The 15499-nt window shown below is 34.6% G+C and overlaps 1 protein-coding gene across 7 annotated transcripts in view; it reads right to left on the bottom strand.

Moving 5' to 3' along the window:
- Window positions 1-15499, bottom strand: part of LOC150094297 (protein mono-ADP-ribosyltransferase PARP4-like) — an 879331-nt gene that overhangs the window by 827013 nt on the left and 36819 nt on the right. For all 7 annotated transcript variants that reach the window (XM_090411811.1, XM_090411815.1, XM_090411816.1 and 4 more), the window contains exon 3: window positions 9989-10184. In XM_090411811.1, the coding sequence (XP_090267937.1) occupies window positions 9989-10184 (196 nt within the window). The remainder of the gene's footprint in view (window positions 1-9988; window positions 10185-15499) is intronic.

Here is a 15499-nt window from a genome sequence, read left to right as displayed (position 1 = left end):
CAAGAATTAAAGATTATCAGCAACACATTTATAAATAATGGTTATAACAAAAATACTATTAATAAAGTTCTTCACAAAACTTCATCAAAAAAGAATATAAATTACAGTAAAACTATAGCCATTCCATACATTAAAGGGTTATCAAAGAAAATCAATACAATCCTACATCATTATAATCTTAATGCCACTTTTAAACCACCTATAAAATTAAAAAACATATTCAACTCCTCTAAGGATCCTCTCCTCCCATTGGCACATGGGAGGAAAGGATCCTGGAGTTTATTGCATCTACAACTTACCTTATATTGGTGAAACTAGACGTACAATCCTCCTACGTAAAAAAAAAAAGAACACAAAAGACACATTAAATACAGCAATTTTGGTGAAGCAGGCCTCTCAGATCACACTCTGAACACCCTACACCAAATTGATTGGAAAAGTACCTGCTCTTTACATCATACAAAAACCCAATATGAAAGAAAATTTAAAGAAGCCTGTGAAATTCTGATTAACCACCCTAATCTCAACAATAATGGTGACATAAAAATTCCAAGAATTTGGATGGCACATATTCAGCCTACTTGGTTTCCAGTATACTTGAGGACTTTAAGCAATTTTCAGCTTTTATTGGAAACTATTCCATATCAATTGGTTGAAATTTACAGGTAAAATCACATAGTTTTATATACACACACACACTCGGGTCTCATTTTATGCAGATCTTTTTTATGCGGATTTAGAGTTATGTGGTATAGCACACCCACAGATACGAGACCTTTCGACACTTCTGCGCATGTCAACAGAAGGAGAATCCATTCCGATAATACAGTAATCCAGCGTTTTCCAAACTTTTCCTATGATGGAACACTTCACAATTCCTGAAATTTTCATGGAACACCTTGGTTATTTTGTGATATATTAATTAATAATTAATTGTGAATTTAGCTGATTTATTAATATGAATTAATAATTGATCATTAATTAATGAATAATTAATTAAACATAAACATTAAATTAATTTGTGCTGATTTTCACTGACATATCCCATTCTGATCACCAAAAATTAATAATAATATTATAAGTACTTACGAGGGAATGCAGACTTTTCCTCCTGTGTGCTGATAGTTTTTCCCTCCCTTTGTACAACCTGGAGATTGCTTTGTAGGCTGAAGTGGATGAATCACTATCTGTTGCGTCATAAACACCTTCAATAAGAGATTTCTTAACACTACAATTAAACAAAGTTCCTTGTCTCTTATTCATATTAAAATTTAAATCTCGAGGCCTATTACTTTTAAAAAATCACGGCACTACGGTTTTGAAACAAGCACGTGGATAATAGCTTAAATGACGATGATATTATTGGATATCGGCAAAGATCCAGAAAACGATAGTGAAGCGGAAGAAAAACCTCTCCCCCCTCACTGCAAATATAATTCGAGAAGGTCTTGAACTGTGCAATAAATTGGAAAATCATTTTCTTGTTAATGACACAAATTCTGAACGAGCCTTTAAATTCCAACATGAACTGAAGGACTGTATGTCTGGATATCGTGAGCTGTATAAAAAATTAGTGAAATCATCATTGCAAAGTTTAATCACCGATTACATTGTCAGAAGAAAAAAATCAGCACAGAACGAGGGTGAAGCTAATTCTGTTTGTGAAGAACCATTGCCTTTACCATACAGATCTGATGTGCTGACTATCTCTTCTGGTGATGAAAGTGACTTTGCACCAGTTCATAAATGTTGCCGAATATTGTCTAATAGCAATGATAATTGACAAAATGCAAAAAAAAAAAACTTGTCACTTTTCAATAAAATTAAATGAATAAAGCTAAAACAAACTTAGGCATTATTATTTTCCATTTTCATAAACTTTTTTATGCGATTTTAGGTTTATTTTAATTCATTGGCGTGGTTTTATGCGGTTTTAGAAAATTATGGAACGTATCCCTGATTTTTTAACGTAAGTTAGGCCTTTTTTGTGTGATTTTTTATATGCGGTTTTCTGTGGAACGTATCTACAGCATAAAAAGAGACCCGACTGTGTGTATATATATATATATAAACATGTTGCTCTCCAGCCCAATTTAATTTTGTAACCTAATAGATAATAATAACAGGACTCTAGCTTTGATGTAGTAAGTTTTTTTTTCTTCTCACGAGAGGTCAGGCCAATAATTGTTGTAACAGTTGGTCAGTAATTTTAGCAAACCATGTAGATTGTAGTGCAGCTTGTTTCTTTCATGAACACAAACATAACAGTCCATGAAACACAACATGAAAGTAAGTATACAACTCATTTTATTCTTCTAAAATCCTGAAAATAAGGTATTGATCAGTGAATTATTAAATTTCAAATGTTTGAATATGATGCAAACCTGGAAGCACATGCTAGCTTTCAGCATATGCATGCATTTTGTATAGTGTATAAAAATGCAATGCTAACATTTTGTTTAAATAAAAAGAAAACTGAACTTTAATTTTAGTCTTCTGTTTTGTTGTGATGTAATATCATATGTAAAGTACTAAGACCTAAACGATACTAATTATTTGCTTGCACATAAAAACACAGTGAGCTGTGTAACATTCAATATCATTTTCATATATGATATTCTATGAATGTGATGTTCTTAATGAATATATTGATATGAAATGAATGTGATACATTATGAAAAATTATGGAGACAGCCACCGTGTTAGAGCAAAACTTTAGTTTAATATAAACCAAAATGAACACTCGATATTTTGACCTTCATATCAATGTATATATGTGTATGCTCCAGATGATGACCTTGATATGAAGGTCAAAATGTCGAGTGTTCATTTTGGTTTATATTAAACTAAAGTTTTGCTCTAACACTGTAGCTGTCTACATAATTTTTCTTAATGAATCATATTCATTTCATATCAATATATTCATTAAGAACATCACATTCATTGAATATCATATATGAAAATGATATTGAATGTTACACAGCTCACTGTGTTTTTATGTGCAGAGTAAATAATTAGTATTGTTCAGGTCTTAATACTTTACATATGATATTACATCATAACAAAACAGAAGACTAAAATTAAAGTTCAGTTTTCTTTTTATTTAAACAAAATGTTAGCATTGCATTTTTATGCAATGCTAGCATTTGCTTCCAGGTTTGCATCATATTCAAACATTTGAAATTTAATAATTCACTGATCAATACTTATTTTCAGGATTTTAGAAGAATAAAATGAGTTGTATACTTACTTTCATGTACTGTTATTTTTATGTTCATGAAAAGTTTTGGTGATAACAATTAAGTACTACCTGAGGAAACAATTTGCCTAAGTGTTACAGGAAAGGATTATTATTTTTTATTGCAGAAAACATTCATACACTGCTTGGAAAGAAGTCAACAGACACCTCCATGGGCAAGGTGCATCATGCTATGTAACAAGTGACATGTTTTGTAGTGTAAGTCAGTGCAACTGTGTTCAGGTGAAATGGCTGTGAGAAGGAAACTGAGACAGTTTGAAAGACACATTGTCATAGGATGCCATGTTGCAGGCCTATCTGTTCAGCAAATTGTTGACAAATTGGGCCATCTCAGGTCAACAGTCAGTGATACCATATCAAGATGAAAGTGCAAGGAGTCAACTGCAAGTGCTACCCACAGTGGACAACCCACCACACTCACTGAACATGACTGTAGGGTGCTACGAAAGATAATATGCAAAAACTGCCACTCGTCAGCTGACACTTTGAATGCAAAGTTCTAGGCATCAACTGGAACAGAAATCTGCACAAAATCATTCAAAACAAAGGCTCACAACATGGTTTTTCCATGGTAGAACCGCAATATGCAAGCCCCACATTATTACCTGAAGCACCATGCTGCATTGTCTTTGGTGGTGCAAAAAGCATGTACAGTGGGAAAGCAAAAACTTAGAGAGCTGTGTTATTGAACAACAAATCACACCATGCCCTCTAACAAGCAGATGGTAGAGAGCAGAGTGTAGGTGTGGCAGATGCCTGTGAACGTTTCTTACCAGAGTGAAATTTGAAGGTGGCAGTATGATGGTATGGTCCTGTTTTTCCTGGTTTGGCCTCAGATCTGTTTGTAGTGCCAGAAACATTGAACTCTGAGAGGTAATTGTACATTCTACACAATACAATGCTTCCAACTTTGTGGTTTTTCTACAGAACTGACTGTCGACTCTTTTAGCAAGATAATGCACTGTATCATAAGGTTGATGCTGTAACTGCATGGCTTGTGGACATGAACGTCACCACATTAATTGGCCTTCACAGAGCCCTGATCTGAACTCTAATGAGCATCTGTGGGAAGAACTAGAGCATCAGGTAAGGTCAAGGGACATCCACCCCAAAACAGTCCAGGACCTTATTACATGCCTACAGGAAGGAGGTCTAAAATTACCACTGATTCCTACTGTATGCTTGTGGAGAGCATGCCCCATTGGATTGTTGCAGTCATAGCAGTGAAAGGAGGCCATACATCTTATTAAGGTGAGTGCCATGACTGTTTATTCTTCATACTATTTTTTTTTTATTCAATTTAGTGATATGGCTTATGCCTGCTGAGTTTAGAATAGTGCTTCTGTCGTTAAAGACATTTTATTATTATTAATATTATTATCAACAGACCTCCATGGCATCAACAGACTCTTTGTGGGAGGTCCCACTTTCACATGCACAGCTCATCGTACCTTGACCTAAATGCATTCACTCTCCCTGTACTCACCACACTCACAGGCAATGCATTCCAATTCCCACCACTCTCCATGCAAAAAATCTACTCCTCACCCCTCACACCCACCTTATTCAGTTTCCAGGTATGGTCTCTAGTTCTACCCTTGTCTCCAGATATTCTATGAAAAATCTCATCCATGCTAATCTGGTAATTACCCCTTACCAATTTATGTTTTAATCATGTCTCCCATCTTCCTTCTATCCAATAGGCTCAGTAATTTCCTTTCTCTAAATCTGTCCTCATAATCAACATTCCAGTGACCAGAAACCAATTTAGTCAATCGTCTCTACACCATCTCCAAAATCTCATCATCCTTTTGAAAACCTGGATACCAAATCCATATGCAGATCGATCAAAGTCTTGTAGAATGGAATCAAAACATTCTTACTTTTACAAGTCAGTATTCTCTGCATTATTCCCATAATCCACTGTGCCATTCTCACAATTTTAGCAAATGCCTACAAAATTTGAAGTCCGTATCCATCATAACTCCCATCTTTATCTCCTCCAAATTATCCCATCAATCCTATACTCTGCATCCATTCTTTGTTTCCCAAATTTTAAAACTTTACTTTGCAACATTAAACTGACATTGCATTACTTCAACCTTAGTATTGTTCGAACCTACTTTCTACTCCGATGTGTATTCTAGTTGTTGACTGACTCCTCATTCGAACACAGAGAATATTTATTTTTAACTGCGTCACTCTATGTTCAAATTTGCATGAGCAATGTTGAGGAATCAACCATCAACCAATCTATATTATTACTAACTTAATTTTAGGCCGAGATTCTCTTTATTATATAGGGTTCCAGCTAAGATTCAAATTATTTTAATGAGTGGTACAATAAAGAAATCAGGCAAATACAAGATTCAATTCAAATAAAATTATTTAATGCAGTGTCACATAAATTTACATCAAAGCAAAGATTTCTAGTTGGGAAAATACAGTTAAACAATAATCGTAATTATTATGCTCAGCTGAGATACTAGCAAACTACTCAGCTGAGCATAATAATTACGATTAGAACTTATCTTACAGATTATATTCTTCTTATTATCAAGGATTCTTATCACAACTTCACTCTTATCAAAGTTATTATTATTCAATATAGTTTAAATATCAACTCAGTTTAACTATTCAGAACAGTTATAAAATGTATACCATTAGGCATCCAATTGAAGATTTCAAAGTTCTATCAACCTAGCAGAACAGTTTGCAGAGATTTCAGTATCCAGTATTATATTAAGTTTTTACAACAGGCTTCTTTATATCACACTTTCAGTCTTGAACCATTAATCAAAAAAAAAAAAAAAAAAAATCAGCTAACGCCTATTTGTTCCCGTATAGGGAGTAGGCGGGGCCGTTTACCCTATTGTTCCATTAATCTAAATGGAACAATATTTGGGACGTCAAGATGGAAATGTCTCACTACATTACACATTCAATCTTGAATAGATAAATACAGCGATAAGGATTAAATTATGTTCGCTACTTCACACTAGGCATAGAAAAAATAATCTTACCGGCATAAGCAGTATAGCTTCTTCACATCGAGAATCCTATGAACACACTTAAAATTCTTGTTGACTATCACTTTGAGACTACATAAACTTAAAAGAATCTTCTGTTTCCTTAACTGATTAACAGACTTGGGAGAATATATCCTTTTTCACTGGTTTAACTTAACTTCCAATTTCTTTCTATTCTTATTATCCCTTGTCCTGCATTATTCTACTGCAAGGCGATAGGAAATTACAATAAGATTAGAACTCCGAAAAAGGTAAGTCAAAGTACCAAGCGATTCCCAGTCCTTATTATTCCATTTATGCCATGTTAATCGGCCACCTTTCTTGCTTGCTTCCCTACTTCCGTGTGTGTTTGTCTCTTTTTCATGTCCTGCTTATCAAATCCTACTCTCCTTTTCCGCCAAAATCTGGTTCTAACTGGTTTTGTTTATATCCAACTGGCTTTGTGCGTCCTGTACAGTAACACACACTAAGGCACATGCTAGCTAAAAATAACATAATTTCTCATAGCAGCCAATCAAGAGTTATCTTAAGGAATTTCCTGGATACATTAAAAATGCACATATTACTTTTTAATATTATATTAAAGGAATTAAATTCACAAAATAACTAATATTTTTAATGCATAGTTTTCATAACTGCAATTTATCCAAAAAAATATAAATAAATAAATATTGATTAACATAACTTGAAAGAAATTACATAAACAGCATATTATGAACATGACTATTAGTTAAAAAAAAAAAAAAAAAAAATTGCTCAGGGAATGGTAGATTATGTTGGACTCTGAATGATGTATTAACAATTTCCATTTCTCTTCATTCAGAATCCAACAGTATCACATGTGGACCTGACTCCCACTGATGAGACGTCAATAAAGGTCAAAACTGGTATGGGTAGTGACCCTTCCCATACATGTATAATGCATAGCATTATACATGTCTGTAAAAATATGTGTTTTGCATTATGGGATACTAAGGCAATTGATGTGAAGTTATTAGCCTCTATATATGAGTTGTCCAGTCGTGAAGTTACTTCACACACAAACTTGGTTTGATTTCACTTGGATAAAGGATTAAACCAAGAATATAATTTCTTCTGATCTGATTTTCCCTTTCAGTCGTTTCCAACCATAGGTGACTTTGTAGGCATTGCCCACAAAGTATTCCTGGTGAGATTTTTACAGGGTAGTTCACCATTGCTTTCCCCAACCCCCCAATTTTATCTAGGCTTGGGACAGCATATGGCTAGGATGTATTCATGAGTAATCCATGTATGCCTCAGAACAGGCCGGTTTGCCTGTTCTGAGGGATGAAAAACCTGAGTTTCTGGGTGAAAAAAACCTCCTACCTCTGTATGAGACCGGCTAACTCACCTTTAGTTGAAAGAGACCAGATAAAGGTTCCTCACGTCACTGACAGGAATCAAACCCAAGTCTTTCCGACCAAAGGGCTTCGTCTATATTGACTGAGCTATGGGTGCGCTATAATTTCTTGGCATCTTTAATTTATTTTATTAAACTGATAATCCCTCATACTCACCCATTAAGAAAGTCTATTTAAGTCCTCTTGCAAAGCAAAAACATCTGCTCCATTTCTCAACTCTCCCCAATTTTGCATCATCTGCCAACAACTGAATACCACCATTTAAGTTCTTTCCAATGTCATTTATATACAAATTAAACAATTGGCCCCAAAACAGAATCCTGGGTAACACCACTAGTGACTTTCTCTTATAGGATATCACCATACACAACCTGTTGATACCTATCAGACAGCCAATCTCCAATCCAATGCACTTATCTACTATCCAACCCCATCTGTTCAAATTTAACTACTAGTCAGTCACGTGGTAATATTATTATTATTCGGGCCTCCATGGAGTCAAAAGACTCATCGCGGGAGGTCCTTTCTAAGAAACACAAGTCTATCAAGACTCATCGAGGGAGGTCCCTCCTAGGAAACACGAAGTCTATCATACCACTCCTTAAAAACATATTGACCATTCTCACTCTCACCAGTCTAACAGGCAATGCATTCCATGGTTCAACCACCTTCCATGCAAAGAAACCACTCCTCACCCTCTTTCTCACAGTTTCGTTTTGCAACTTCCAGGGATGGCCCCTTGTCATGACTCCTTCCTGCTGTTCAACCAACAAAGGCTTTTGATATATCAAAAGCCTTTGCAAAATCTAAATATTCTACTGTATATCACTGATCCCCCTTGTCCAATGTATTCATCATATTGTTCATTCATTCACACAAACTCATGCTGTCCATTAAAGAGAATTCTACTGCTGTCCACCCAGTTCTGAATACTTGTCCTCAATAGCTTCTCCATCACCTTCACCACAACTCCAGACAAGCAGACCGGCCTATAATTCCAAGCCTTAGTCTTATCACCCCTTTTATGAAGCAGAACCATATCAAGTGATATACAATCACATCCCATTGCCTTGTTGACATCAAGTTTATCAATTGCTCATATACCTCCTGCTCACTCAGCATCAGTGGTTCTTTCCCCATTCGAACTTCTCTCAAGTTCTGCATTATGTTACAATCACAAGGATGGAATACTTTAATGAACTGCTCATTTAACATCTCTACTATATCCTCCTTAGTGTTTATCATTCTCCTATTATCACTGACCAACATCATCCTCCCATAATCATTCTTTCTTCTACTGGACACATATCAGAAAAACTCCTTAAGATTTCTTTTAGCATCATTTGCTAACTACTGCTGATATCGCACTTTTGATACCCTTACTGAATCACCTTCCTTGACTGCTCTTTGTACTCCTCATATAACTGATTATCTCCATCATCTTATGCCGCCACCACAATGCTATTTTCTTCTAAATAGCACACTTAACTTCTTCCATCATTCATTTTATACCTACCTTATTTAATCTACTGATCTTTGGGATACACTCAGTCACTGCCTCTGCCAGATAATTGCTGAGTAGAGACCAAGCAGCATTGATTTCCTTCCCTTGCAATTCCTCATTCCGGGATGTCACCACACTTGAGCCTATATAATCACCTGCCTTACAGTTCCACATATAACCCTTTCTCATAAGTCCTGATATGGCTGGTCACCACCCAAGTGATCACTTCATGGTCACTTTCACCAACTGGAGGATGATGTGACACTTCATTTATAACAATATCTTCTGATGAGATAATCAAATCCAAGATCATTGATCCACTTGTGGCATCTGTTACATAATGCCAAAGGCATTTATCCCTTAAAAACTCAAGAAATTTGTTATCGTCTTGATGCTTCTATCCTCTTCATTCCAGTCTATATTACCATAATTGAAATTGCCCATAACGATCATCCTTTTCTTATTAACCAGACCAATTTGTCTAAACATTTCCTTCTCAGTGACTTCCACATTACCTGGTCTATAGTAACACCCTACTAAACATTTCATTCTTTACTGTTTCCACAAAGAATTTTTTCAAAGTAACTAACTTCTCCATAATGAAAATTAAAACAGTTCAACATGAATAAAGCTAAAATGGTCCAAGAGGGAAAAATATCCATAATTTTCCATAACAGAAATTGCAAATATCCAAAAGGGAACTTGTTTTTAAGATGTAAATATATTTTATATTAAAAAACTTAAGAAGAAGATCATAACTAGTATTCTATCTCGAACTTGACCTCCAAATACCTATATGATCATGTATACTTACCTGATATTTTTCCCTTTTCAAATGCCTCAGAATATCGTTTTTTATTCAATGTAAATGAATCAGTTTTCAGTATTAAATGATGATGCAAACAGGCATCAATATATTCTTCTGTAACAACAGGTATTCCATATCTAGATGCAATATTCTGTTTATTTGATGGTTTTCCTTCAAGCAAGAAACTAATTAATGCCTTTGTCTATGAAGAAAAAAAACAACTTTATTTCAATACTCAGTTGCAAAAAAATATTGCTAAACAGATCATAATAAAAACACCTAGATTAGTCAATATTAATTACACACTGTGATTAATACTGATGAACAATTTTAAACTACAGAACATAAATCAAAGCTAAGGATTTATTAACCCAGAAAAAGGAACAATACATTTTATTCTTTGTGTCTGTTTTCTGGAAAGTCCTTATTAAACTAAATTTATGCAAACTTCACACAGAAAATAATTACAAGTGTTAGAGCATAACAACATGACAGAACATCACAAGAGTTTTATCCAGTTAAGAAATCTTCACTAGAAAGGATGCTTTTATTTCAACACCATCATTATATCAATAATGTGTACCTCCTATGATGAGTCTCTGACTCCATTGAGGTCAGATATTTAATAACAATAATTATTTGAAATGCACTTCATGCATTCCACTTGGCAAATGCATGAAGTGGCTAAAAAATATAAAAAAAAATAATAATAAAATAAAACACACACACACACACACACACACACACACACACACACACACACACACACACACACACACACACACACACACACCCTGTTTCTTCTCTAGAGCACAGAGTTATGAGATTTAACCTTTAGCTTGACTAGAAACTTGAGAAAAGGCAATCCTAATCTTCTTGATAAAAATATCACCTTTTTATGAGATTCTGCACATGATGGCAAGAAAAATTTTGCTAAAGACTCAAAAAAAAAAAATAATAATAATAATAATAAACCAAAATCTATAAGATAGATAACTGCACTGCAGTGTTTTGGATGGATTTTGATGAAATTAATATTAGAAATGAAATTTTGTTCTGCCATTTAAATTTTGAGAAAACAATTATTTTCAGTATCTAAATTATTTAATTCTATATTATCTCATCAACATTTAAAGTACAAATGAAATGTCTGAATGCCAAAAAACAATGTTTGCAGCCAATAAGTAGACTGTGTTTCATTAAGAATGCAGGATTTGGTCTGCATTCCCATTACAGTGGTAAGTTAGCTGTTGTGAATTTTGTTCAAAATAGTACTGATACCATGGAAATTTTGGCCAGGACTTTTGGAAAACCATGCCACGCAGCAAACCCAAGTACCATATAAATTAAAGATAGCAAGAATTTATATTCTTGGTTTCATCCATTTTAGCAATTATGGACTTTACAACCATGTTATAAATAACTCTTTTAATATCCCGACGTTTTGATCTTCATGTTAAGATCATCATCTGGAGCATAAACAAATATACAGGGCTAGCTAAGTTACATTACATACAGTAAGCTAGAGAACCAATGAATTGATCACAAGTTATTCTACTGGCATTACCTCTAGTGGGGGGGGAAAATTAATTATTTATAAACTACATCAAGCTAAATTCTATTTATGATAACATGAATAAACATTCTTTCTTACAGATAGTTTTCTTTCAGTAACAATGATGTCCTATTTTTAGCATTACAATTGTTATTTTTGATTTAGGATCCTGTATTTTCTACAGTCCTGTTTATAGTTGCTCTTAGAGAGGAAGGTTCGATGGGTTGAATATATGCCTTCCATATGTTTGGGATTTTTAGGCCATCATTATTGTTCAGATTGGGGTGGTTGGTAATAATCTCACAGGCTTCCTTAAATTTGCATTCATACCATGTTTTGGTGGGATGTTGACAACCAGTACTTTTCCAGTCAATTCTATGTAAGGTGTTCAAGGGCATAATCATAAAGGCCAGCTTCACCATAATTATTATATTTAATGTGTCGTTTATGTTCTTTTTGTCTGATAGGAATTGTGCATCCTGTTTCTCCTATATAAGATCTAATAATGTTGGAGTCTTGACAAGTAACAGACTGATTTGGAGGAAAACTGCAGATAGGAAGTTTGTAATAATGTAATTTTTTTCATGTAGTACTATTATATCCTGTACATCCCTTGTGGGTACATGACTGGAATTTGATAATGATGATGATGTTTCTCCTATATATGGTATATTACAAGTGCAAAAAATATGGTATACTCCAGGGTGGGCTAGCAGAGGAAGTGGATCTTTGGATGAGATGAGTAAGTTTTTTAACTTTGCAGGAGGTTTAAAGGTGGCTTTGAGGTTATATTTTTGTAGTATTCTGTTTATTTTATTTGATGTCCCTTTAATGTAAGGAATGGTTTTATAGTTTTATTGTAATCTGGTTTGTCTTTGTTTTTTATTGAGGTCTTGTAGAGAATTTTGTTAATAGTGTTTTGGCTGTACCCATTTTTTTGAAAAGTATTGCTGATCACTTTAAATTCGTCTTTCAGTGCCTGTTCACTGGAGCAAATCTTCAGAGCCTTGTTTTTAGGGTATTAATGACACCTAGTTTTTGTGTTGGGTGGTGGTAAGAGTTTATGTGTATACATATTGGCCCGTATGTGTCAGTTTCTGGTAAACAGTGAAGGAAAGATTGCTAGAAGGAAGATGTGTGACAAGCGTATATCTAGAAACAAAAGTGTGTTGTGTTTTTCAATCTCAATTGTGAACTGTATGCGTTTATGTTGTTTGTTTAGGTGGCTAAGGAATGTGTCTAGTGTCTGGCAGCCATGGGACCAGATCACAAAAACATCGTCAATGTATCTAAGCCAGACTTTGGGTTTTAAAGGAGAGGAACCTAAAGCAAGTTGCTCAAAATGTTTCATATAAAAGTTAGCAATAGGGGGTAATAATGGCGAGCTCGTGGCTGTGCCTTCTTTTTGTAGGTAGAAGGCGTTTTGCCATACAAAATAACAAGAACACAATACATGTGCAAAGAGCGTTGTGATATCTGGAGGGAATTTGTTCTGTAAAAGAAGGATTGTGTCATTGATTGGGACATTCGTAAAGAGGGCAGAGTCATCAAAACTGACTAATAAATCATCTTTTTCTAATGTAGTGTCTTTGATGATGTTTATGAAGTGTTGTGTGTTTTTGATATAGGAAGGGGAATGACCTACCAACTCCTTGAGTGTTGCCACTAATTTTTTGGCTAAGTAATAATTCGGGCCATCAATCCCTTCGACTATAGGAAGGAGTGGTGTATTTTCTTTATGTATTTTGGGTAGCCAGTAAATTTTTGGGGAACGAGCATAGTGCAGAAATTGTTTTTTGACCATATCTTCAGGCCATGTGGTAATTGACTTAAGTAATTTCTCGGTTTTCTTTTTTATTCTATTGGTTGGGTTGTAGTTAACGAGTTGGTATGTGTTATTGTCTGAGACTAGTAGATTCATTTTTTCTACATAAGTGGTTTGGTTTAAAATAACGGTGACACTTACTTTATCGGTTCTAGTTATTAAGATGTTCGGATTTGACTTTAGAGATTTTACCGCTGTTAATTCATGTTTTGTTAAGTTGCTTGTTATTGTTTTGTTATGATTTAAAATGTTGGCAGTTTCTAAACGTATTTTGTCTGCTATGTTATTTTGGATGAATCTTAAGTATTTTTCTATATTATAAATAAATTCAAGTTTATTTACCGACTTGACTTGGGTGCTAAGGCAAAATTTAGACCTTTATTTAGTACCGAGAGTTTGCTTTTATTTAGAGCGTGGTTGGATAGGTTAACTACATTACTGTTACCTGTAGATGATTGGTGGCTCTTGTTGTTTCTTGCTTCTGGTTGGTTGTTATCGTTCACTGTGGAGAAATTTGAATATGACTGCTGGTTTTGTCGATCTTTTAGTCTTTGGAAATTAGGTTTTCTTTCTTCATTTAAAGGCTATAGTTCACCATGTTGTCCATAATCTTTTCCAGGATCATCCAGATATTTGTGTTAAGTAGCTTGAAAGTTCCGATTTTTCCTTTTGTAGCTGGTTTTGAGTAACGGCTAAGTTCTTTCTGATAGCTTGGATCTGTTCTCTTAGTAGCACTTTCTCCATGCAGTGATATATTCATTGCACCTTTGTTGAGGTGAATTTTCTCTTTAGTTTGATGCAATTTGGAATGATGTTGCTGACCCTATACTGTTTTAAAAAGCCAGTCTTGGTTTCATCCTTTATCCAAGTATAAGCAAACAAAGCTTGCGAATGAAATCACTTCACATACGGGCCACTTGCATACAGAGGCTAATGACCTGACATTAATTGCTTTAGTATCCCATAATGCAATACACATATCCTCATGGACATGTACAATGTTAGCATTATGGGAAGGGCCATTATCACTACCCAGACTGATTTCAACCTTTATTGGAGGTCTCATCAGTGGGAGCCAGACCATGAAGTGATACCAAAGTTAAAGTAATCCAGACATCACATTTCTATATGCAAGTAGCCAAAAGGTGTCACAACTTATTACTAAAATACTCTGGTTAAGAGATAGAAGATGAAAGTTTTTTTCAGTTGATTACACTATAAATTAAAGATGCAAAGAATTTATATTCTCAATTTCATCATTTTTATCCAAGGGTAAGCAAACAAAGTTTGTTCATGAAGTCACTTCACAACAAGTGATGAAACCAAGAATATAAATTCTTGGCATCTTTAATTTATAATATAATCAAGTGAAAAAACTTTCAAAAAGTGCCATATCCGCTACCATGTCTCATAAGTTTGGTCATACACAGAATGGGATCAACATCGAACAGAGTATCTGTTATAAAGATACATTCCTAGTTCACAGAAATATTTTAAATATGAACCTTTGGTTAAAGTGAGCTCATTGTCCCTATAACATCATCCAATTTAAACTGGAATGATGGCTAACATTAGCTAAAGTTTGGAAGATTCTGATCCACAATAATGGTAAATAATTTTCTAACTATATCTTCAGTTACATAATTAAAGTGAATTATAATTATAAAGTGAATGGCCAGGAGTATCCGTAATAATGGAGATGAATTGGTGCCGCTGATAGTATCAGTCTGGCCAATATTGGGATCTCTGAGATGTGGTTGACGGAAGATGATATAATAACAGGAATAGAAGTAGCAGGGTACAACATTTTACGTCAGGATAGGAAGGGAAAATGAGGTGGTGGAGTGTCGTTTATGATAAGTGATGACTTATGTCCTCTAAGAGTGGAGGCTTTGGAAGGCAATGACACTAATGGTTTTGAAAGTATATGGTGTGAGGTAGAGGTGAGCAAGACAGGATATTTAGTGGGGTTTGCTACAAGTCAAGGAACATAGAGGACAGGGAGCAGGAGATATTTAGGCAGTTGAGCTTGGCAAGTGCAAGAAGAATGATTGTTATGGGAGATTTTAACTACAGTAGTATAAGTTGGGAAGAGGAAATGAATGTAGTGATAAGGGAATGGAATTTCTGTAATTCT

This window comes from Typopeltis vanoorti, chromosome 22, assembly GCF_054136105.1.
Source record: "Typopeltis vanoorti isolate ZY-2024b chromosome 22, IOZ_Tvanoo_1.0, whole genome shotgun sequence".
Lineage (NCBI taxonomy): Eukaryota > Metazoa > Arthropoda > Arachnida > Uropygi > Thelyphonidae > Typopeltis > Typopeltis vanoorti.
The sequence above is the reverse complement of the archived record's forward strand: the minus strand, read 5'-3'. Positions and strand labels throughout refer to the sequence as shown.